Source organism: Astyanax mexicanus, chromosome 25 (assembly GCF_023375975.1).
Source record: "Astyanax mexicanus isolate ESR-SI-001 chromosome 25, AstMex3_surface, whole genome shotgun sequence".
NCBI classification, from domain to species: Eukaryota; Metazoa; Chordata; class Actinopteri; order Characiformes; family Acestrorhamphidae; genus Astyanax; species Astyanax mexicanus.
This window is the reverse complement of record NC_064432.1, coordinates 21,090,714-21,099,854: the sequence shown is the minus strand read 5'-3', so window position 1 is coordinate 21,099,854 and position 9,141 is coordinate 21,090,714. Positions and strand designations below refer to the sequence as shown.

At 36.3% G+C, this 9,141-nt stretch overlaps 1 protein-coding gene across 2 annotated transcripts in view; it reads right to left on the bottom strand.

Annotated features, from left to right (window-relative positions):
- Positions 1 to 681: 681 nt before the first annotated feature.
- kitb (KIT proto-oncogene, receptor tyrosine kinase b) overlaps positions 682 to 9,141 on the bottom strand; it is a 34,938-nt gene continuing 26,478 nt past the window's right edge. Inside the window, exons 17-21 of one of the 2 annotated variants that reach the window (XM_049472649.1) lie at positions 8,912 to 9,034; positions 8,493 to 8,604; positions 8,302 to 8,401; positions 7,690 to 7,795; positions 682 to 4,086 (exon numbers count right to left, since the gene is read on the bottom strand). In XM_049472649.1, the coding sequence (XP_049328606.1) occupies positions 3,913 to 4,086; positions 7,690 to 7,795; positions 8,302 to 8,401; positions 8,493 to 8,604; positions 8,912 to 9,034 (615 nt within the window). In that variant the 3' untranslated portion in view covers positions 682 to 3,912. Of the gene's footprint in view, positions 4,087 to 7,689; positions 7,796 to 8,297; positions 8,402 to 8,492; positions 8,605 to 8,911; positions 9,035 to 9,141 lie in introns of those variants that run through there. The other variant, XM_022682051.2, reaches the window with a different exon arrangement.

The following is a 9,141-nucleotide window of genomic DNA, read 5'->3' as shown; positions in this document are numbered from 1 at the left end:
TTTTTTTCTTGTCAAGCCTCTGTGGGGTTATCTGTAGCTGAGCTTCCATTGAATTGTTACATTTTTTTGTAATTTGCAGAAAAATACCCATGTTTGTTCCAACTCTCCAGATTTTATTACCTACTGGCCTTTTTTTTAACTGTAGTTACTTTTTTTTCTTTGTTTTATTTTTTTTATACTTATAGGGTCATTAAGGAGTATATTTTCTGTAATAACTCATAAAATGATCAGGATGTATAATCAGAAACATGTTTAAGAAGTTTAAGCATTGGCAGCTCTTGACAGCAGAGCTTCAGCCAGCATGTTCTTATTTGAAAAAGCGTGTGTTTTAGCCTCTGAACCTGCCTACCTCCATTCACGCGATCCCTGAGATTTAGATATAGAACACAAAAACAGGCAAACAGTGTGTTGCATACATCAAAGCTATCAAACGAACTAAAAAAAAGCTTTATGACCAGAGATTGAGTAACATGAGAATCTGGCAACCTGCAAAAACTACGTCTGAGTTATCAAGGGAGCTAGTATTTGAGGGAGCTTTCTAAAGTGATCTGGGCTATGCTGATTAACACAGTAATTTTGTTTAGTTTAAATAAAAAATTATATACATATAGTATTTCTCAATTTTCATCAGAATAAACAGTCTTGTATTGTAAACATAGCTACAAATATACAAGCTACATGAAGTTTGCTTATGTGTGCTTATTCAGTTTCTTGAATGAACCATTCATTTTCTCGAATTTATTTTCACTCGTTAACATTTTATTGTCAACCACTCTGTATCAAAAAATCTCACTTAAAGCTTTCACAAATCTATTTACAGAAAAATGTCCAGGCCCTCTGAACATTACAGTCTACAACACTCAAAAAATAGTGGACCTGTCCTCAAATAATTACTGTAATTCATTTTAGAACATTTTACGTCGTCGCCTTTCTCTTCATTTTTGCTTCAATTAGTTTCAGAATTGACATGTTGCTGCATTTTTTTTCCTTTTCTTTCTTTTCTTTTCCTAAAAAGTATCGCTACCATAAATGCTAACATGCAACACAGAAACCAGTCATAAGAGATCTGCGTAGTGCTAAACAAATGAAGAATTATCAATTTCATACATAAATATTAATCACAGTGCTTAAGAACCATATGTGAAAAAAACAAACATATTTGTAAATTGCCTGAACAAATAATGTAAACCAGTCAGTAACACATTTTGATTTGATACATTCAGCCTCCACAAACAATATGTGCATGTGAACCTAATGATCTGCTTACCTTAAATTAATAGCTCCACCAAAAATGTGCACATTCCTAATTAAAGTTGAACGACAACTAACATCTTTTAGCTCTCATTAGCCTTTAGCAACACTGCCTTATCTTGGGACTACTCTTACAAAAAGGAATTCTATGTAATGATGTAATCAAAGTCATTCAGAGTATAAGTGCAAATAGTCAATAGGCTTTCTAAAGCCACTAGTTAACCTTAATATGTCCTTCTTAGCTTTAGTTCATTAGAGCTGTTGTAGGCCTCCAACTGAGTAGAGTACTGTCTGGTTCTGTTCACCACCACTGTGAGCAATTACGACTTAAAGCCTACATATAGAATAGAGAGAATTTCTTTACAAAACCACTCTGAATGATTTTGTTTACATCTCAACCGTTATTAAGAAATGGGTGAAATTCCCCTTTAACAGTGCTGCAAGTAGTCCTACTACAAACCCTGGGTTTCTGCATTGATTACTCATCCACAGTGCAGGCAGGCTAGAAAAAGTAAGTGAGCCTCTGTTTTATAGACTTTTCCAAAATAAAACATTTAAAATGATGTTTCAATTAGTGAGAGCTGATTTTACAAATAAAACCACACAGAGCTGAATTAATGACTAATCTACTCAATATAGTTAATATAAACTATATATCAGAAGACGTGTTCTAGAGATGCAAGAAGCATCAAGATTGGTTATATACCAATCTTAAGAAAATTCAGGACTGTTGCTAATTCTCCAAGAGTTGGACTTCCTGATATGATTGCTAATTATTTTACCCCAAATGCCCCACGCTTTGTTGGGAATTTGGTGAATGAGGAAAAACTTTAAAGCATGGTAGGGGGAGCCAAATGGTTTGGCTGCACTGCTGCCATTACTGGTTGTGATCATTAAGGGAAGCAATGTATGAATTCAAACTATCAACAACAATTTATGGGAGTATATGAGTGCAGTGGTCTATGAACTCAAGCTGAGGAGACTTTGGGTAAGGCAACAAGATAATGACCCAAAGCATACAAAGCAAATCAGCTAGAGAATGGGTGGGGAATGTACAGATGTGCGTGTTTTTTGGAACAGGCAAGTAATGACCTTTTAGCCCTTATTATGAAGTGGCTTTCAAGACATCCCAGAAGTATTGATCTACTGTTTTATTGAACTACACTGTTGAAAGTTCATGTTGTATAAAGAACTTTATGGTGAACTTCAATTTGAAACTGTGAAGTTTTTCTTTGAAGCACCTTAAGCTTTTTTAAAGAGTTCCACTATATTTTAAACTTCAAAAGAGAGAAATGGTCTAATATTCCATCTCAATTGCCTTAATTATACATGTAAGTTTGTTGAAGATTGCAGACTTGGGTTTTAAAATGTAACAATTCACTTACTTTTTGTAGCCTGCTCTTTTTCTAGCATTTACTCAATTTGCCTACTACAAGATATTATGCGGTACAAAACTGTGATTAGTTCTGTGATTAGTAATCAATGCAGAATCCACTTATATATTTTGCAACTGTAATTTTATACAGATAAAACTGAAGATGCCGCTGCAAAATTCCTGAAACGTGTGATCTGTCGCTGCAAGTAAAAAAAAAAAAAAACAATTCAGAACAACACACACCTATCCCTTTGACTGATAGATTTTCTAATTACATGACAATATCATCACTAAAGGCGGTTATTCATCTCAATAATTTTCGGTAAATGCATGTTGTAATTATGCTGATCTAATGATGATCTATCTGATGCTAGTACACTAAGTAACAGTTAATGGTGCTGACTCTGTAAGATACTGTCAACTCAGCTCTTGGTGCGTTTAGAATACTGCATGGATCAATACCGTCAAGCTGTGCTCGGCAGCGTTTACATATCAGCAGTTAGGCTGGATGGACAGGACGCTCATGCAGGGCTTAGAGTGTGTTGAGTGGGTTTAACCAACATGGAAGACAAGGCGAATAAAAGTACTGTTCTTTAAAAAAAAGAAAAAATGTGGTAAGTACTTGGACTAAGGGCGTTTTTACACCTGTAGCCTGGGGTTCAGGCTGACTCTGCTACATTTCTGATGCATTTGTGGAAGCTATCTGCTCCCTTTGCTCGGTGTGGGGTCGCATGAGTGGTTAATTTTTTACACTTCCACTAGTCGTGTTATTTCCCTTTGCACCAGTATACCCTAATAAACCCACACTGTGATAGGACTGGGTGAGGGTACTGTAATTAGCTTAGATTTCTGGTGTGCATGTGGTTACTGACGGCATGGTGATAAACATTTGTTTAACCTCAGCCTGCATGGATGGAAAAAACTTGTCATACCAGGTTTGGAGGAGCTCCTGCTCGGTAAAATGTAGAGCATCCCAAAAAGCGCTCTCTCACCACAATGGATCTGTTTCAGATCAAGTTCTTGTGTGTGAAAACAAATCAGTCATAATGAGCCCATCCCCCAAACAAGCCCAGAATCGGCCTTGGGTTCTAACTCGTTTTTTCAGGACAAGTGTGAAAACACCCTAAGTCTACCACAGTGGAAAGTAAAGGCCAAATATAACGGAAGGCTGATGAGTCTGTTCTGGTTAAAACAACAAAAAGGAAAAAAAAAAACAGTTGTGTGCATTATATACATGTGTTAATATGAGGTGCTAATCCGAAGTGCTAAACAAGGCCAGGCTGTTCTTAGCAGGTCTCGTTTTCCAGGAAGACGTCATTGTTGGAGGGGGGCAGCAGAGGCTCGGTGGCTGCCGTGGTGCTGCTGACTGAACTCAGCCGCTGAGACTGCGCTCTCTGGAGGCTTGGCGGATCTGAGGCGTCGCTGCTGTTGCTGCTCTCGTAGCTGAGGTTCAGATAAACCTGTTGAAATTCAGAAATCGAGATTTTAGCATATGTTCTGTATCAGCCTGAAAATAGTGGCAGCTTTATGAGACCAGTGCAGTGTTCGTTTTTGAACACGCTAACAGAATTTTGTTGGTAAAGACTATGACGAAAAATATTAGTTGACAACTAGGGTTGCCACACTGGCATACTGTCATACTGACAGCTGCCCACAAATATACGGTTGATGTAACAGAATCAGAGACAGCTTTGAGAAGTAGACTTGTTCAAAGCTATGAATATTTCAAATACATTAATTATGAGAAGGAACTGCTGCTTACCTGCTTATCTAAGTACTGCTTGCTTTTGCCCCCTCTTGGCTAAAAGGTTAAGGAAGGAGAGCACACCAGATGGAAAACTGGGTAAGGAGAGGCCTATACTGTGTGTTTCAGGCTTAGGTGTGTTTCCTTATCTTCACTTCTATCTCCTAAGATTATACACAGTAAATGTCTATAGAGTTGTTTTAAATGTGATGATGTCCCTCCTTACTATTTGATTCACTATCCGTAGGAGCCGCCTGTACCGATTGGATAGTGAAGTCGCATGATCCCCCAGCACCAATGAGGCACAATTGTGCACTTAGCAAGAAAATAGACAGATTTAATGCAGGCAAAAAAAATCTAAATAGTCAGTTAAACTAACCTAGTAAAATCTAGGTTAGTTTAATATAAATGAGATTTTTTTAAATATATATTAAAAAGTAGGACAGTCCTGGGAAAAGCGGGACAGGTGGCAACCCTATTGACAAACTATTTTTCATTTTGAAAATGAGACGAGAACTAAATATAAATTAACAATTGACAACAAAACTAGGACGAAAAATATTAAATGACAACCTATTTTTCATGGCGAAAACTAGAACGAGAACTAAATAAAGATTAATACTTGACAACGAAAACTATGACAAAAATATTAGTTGACAACCTATTTTTTATGGTAAAAATGAGTCGAGAACAAAAAATCAATACTTTACAATGAAAATTATTTTTCATGGCGAAAACGAGATAAGAACTAAATAAAAATGAATACTCGAAAATGAAAACAAGATTAAACTGATTACAATTTTTATCAACTAAAAAAAAAAAAAAAAAAAAATGTCAAAGACATTCAGGGGAAATGAGGAATTTGTTTGTAATAAATGTTATTTTTGACCACTGTTTGAAACATGTGACTTTAACATTTTAAACCTGCCAGAGCACATATCATCCATATGCCCTTAAGAACAGCGCTGTGTGCCCTTTGAGGCACATACTCCCTCTCACTGGAAAAAAAAAACATTTATAGGATAAGTTCAGCTGTGCTATCATGGATAACAAAACTGCTAAATTTAAGCAAAATATGTGGAAAATAAGTCAGTATAAAAAACAATGAACCTGTCTCACCATCAAGACATTCAGAAGCAGGTAAGCTAAGATAACATTCAGATGTGTGACAGGTTACGCACGTAACTTAACCTAGCTCTCTTAGCTAGCTAGCATTAGCTAGTTTTATTAGTATCATGTTTATTTTTAGTCCATTACTATGAGCTATAAGGTGTTAGTTAGGTTAAATTGGCCACATATATCTGTTAAACTCGAGCCGTGTGACACAATTCATACAGGCTTCACTGCATTTTATATAGTGTAAATTTAACAAAACTAAGAGCTAATGCACATTAGCTGTGGTAAACCTCTTTATCTGTAAGTTAATGTTAGCTCCAGTACGAACAAGTAACAGAGTAGCTAGCACACAGGAAAACACAAAGCTAAAAAAATAATAATAATAAACTAAACAAAACTAAACTTTCAGTCTTTTTTTAAAACCCTTACCATTTATGTTGAAAAACCCTGAAGGCAGAGTTCCCCTGTTTACCTATTAATTTACTTTTTATTTTGGTATTAATGTTTTTAACAGCTTTAACAGAGGATTTGCTGCGCTGGATATTTTACTAAGTACAGCAGAATATATAAGCTGTGTAGCTACATGCATGTTTTGTGCTAAATAATAACACAATTAAAATAGTAGAACCATAAAAATACATGACATAAATTAAACTAAACATTTTAAAGATTCTAAAACATTTTCATTGAATAAAACTAGACTAAAACTAATAACTAAATTATTAAAATGTGACTAAAAGTATTATACATTTTAGTCAAAAGACTAAAACTAAACAAAAATCACCTGTCATTGTTCATCAGTCCTGTTCCTGGCACCCCCTTTCTGGTGATTATCTTGCTCCCAACACAATATTATTAGCATGTCCTTTCAGAGTAGCAAGTGGGCGTATTAAAGCAGGGAAATTCTTAAAAATAGGGGGGGCCCAGCGTGTCATTGTAGTGCATAGTTTATTATTTTCCTCCTTTCACCCCATTCTTCAATGGTCAGGACCACCACAAAGTGGTGGGTGATGGGTCATTCTCACCCGTCAGTAACACTAGTATTGTAATAAATGAGCTAGTCCAAGTGTATCAGACACAGCGGCAGTGCTGCTGGAGTTATTAATCACTGTGTTTACTCACTGTCCACTCTATCGCCGGTACACACTCCTAACTAGCTGCTCCACCTTGTAGACCTTGTATGTATTGGTCATCCCCTAGTCCTTCATCAGTGCTCATAAAGTACGCTGAGAAAAAGATGCACGACTACAGTCTTTAATTATAGAACTACAAAGTGCTTGGGCGTTCTCTATGCCTCCTTATTTTTCTAAAACATAGCTCTGACCTGTTGAGTCATGGCCAGCAGAAGACATTATTAATACCTTCAGCAGTTGGTGCTTCAGTAGCTCTTCTGTGCTACACTCACATGCATCATTGAGCTCTGGGCACCCATGACCCTGTAGCTAGATTACCTTAACTGAACCATGTTTGGTAGGAACAGCCACTGTATTCTGACCTGACCTGCCTGATGTGTTGGAGATGTTCTGATCAAGATCTCTAGCCCTTGTATTCTCGGGTTGGGTAATGTCGAGTACTATAGCTACCATTCAGAAGAAAATTACCAAAAGTGTCTCAGATTCTTAAATTAGACATTTATTCCTGCTTTTATTGCACCTACTTCAAGAACTGACTGTTTACTTGCTGCCTAGCATGTAGACTCCAGCCCTCGGCCGATGCCCCTTCAACTATTCAATCAATCAGTAGGTGGTATTAATGCTATGGCCAATCTGTTTTTTTTTATATATATACATTTTGTGCTAAAAGTAACTGCTGTGTTGGGTAGTTAAGAGCACAATAGTCCAGACTCATAAAACAGTAACTGCTTTATAAATCTGCTTGTTTTTTTAGCAGGGTTTTAGGGAAGGGTCATCTTGTGGCTTTTTTCTTTTATTTTACTCATTGATCTAGTCTTGTGATGCTGTTCCACATGCTGCAAAAAAAATATTTTCTTAAATGCAACTGTTCCGGAAAGTGCATTAAGGTCTAAACTTAAGATATTATGTAGTTCCCAATTTTGCTATTCGTCCTTAAAATACTTCAAAAATACAAGGGTTCATACTGTCTGTAATTCAATAAAAAAAACATTATTTTAATTTGCCTTTTCCATATAACCAACTTGGTTTAAGAATCCAAAGCTTCAAACTGCGTAGTGTAAAACACGTACATGTTTAGTGGTTTCAGACAGCAGCATCTCTGTTCTCTCCACAAGCTTCTTAAAGGTCGGCCTCTTCAGTGGGTCAGCACTCCAGCACCATCTCATTACTTCATAGCTAGTAACACACACACATACATAAATGAAACATATATAAAACCAATTGGATGGAAAAAAAAAACTATTACAATTATTTAATTAGCTGATTCTGAGAACTGATCAGAATATATTCAGAAGTTAGAATAGTTAATGTTTTTAAAACAACAGCTCCGCATCAGACACATTGTTACAGGACACTGCAGTTCCTTGTTTAATCTTATTAGAAGTCTCCAGAGTACATCCCTCAGCCCTTTTTTTAAAAGTACATCACTTAGCAGAGCTAACAAACACCACTAACCACAAAAAAACGGTTACCAATACAGAGCACATCCAAAAAGTAAAGTACATTTAATTTTAAGAATATTATTTTCAGCAGCTGACTGGTCAAACTGAAAGATAGTTGGACATTAATAATTGATAAAAACACAGATTGGTCCATCATCATAATGTTTTGGCTAATCACACAATTTATCTTTGAAACAAGTCCTGTTTATTAATAATGAACACACTCTTTCTGCCTCTTACATTTCACTAGGAGCAAACTCCGGCTCACTCATCCTGTATCCGTCTTGTATCATCTTGTAGAACATGGACCCGACTGGAACTCCAGGATACGGGCTGTTACCTGTGTTTAGTGTGGAGTAAAAAGGTGCTTAGTTTTTATTATATCACTTTATAAGGTATTATGATTAATTTATTAGCAGTGCTGTACTCACCCAGAGAGAAAATCTCCCACAGCAAGATGCCGTAAGACCAGACATCACTTTCAAACGTGTACACACAGGAAAACAGACTCTCTGGGGACATCCATTTCACTGGGAGACGTGCCTGGACAGCAACCATAATGACCAGACAATGCTATTAGCATTAACATAAGATCTGGACCATGTGATCTGGAAATTTGTACTAAATTTTGATAAAACTAATTTTAAAATGTTTTTTTTCATATTGCCCTGAATACCCTAAAATATTGTTATATTAATTTAGCTCCATATCGCCCACCCCTAGGTGGGACCCACTACTGACAGATTCACATTATAACATGGCAAAAATTGAGATACAAGGTTTCTGCAGGCCAGTAATGATACATTATGCAATAATAGAAAATAGTAGAATTCTGAAGACCATTACTCACATTTCCTCTTAAAACATAGTTGGAGTCTTTGGTGATGTCACGAGCCAGACCAAAATCGCAAATCTTGGCAACCCGACCATGAGTCAGCAAAACATTTCTTGCAGCTAGGTCTCTGTGGATACACTAGACATATAAAAATTGAATAGGTTAATATTCAGGTTATTTTACCCAAATTAAACAATTTATTTTAATATTTTTAAATAAAATGAGCAATTTTGTATCACAGACAT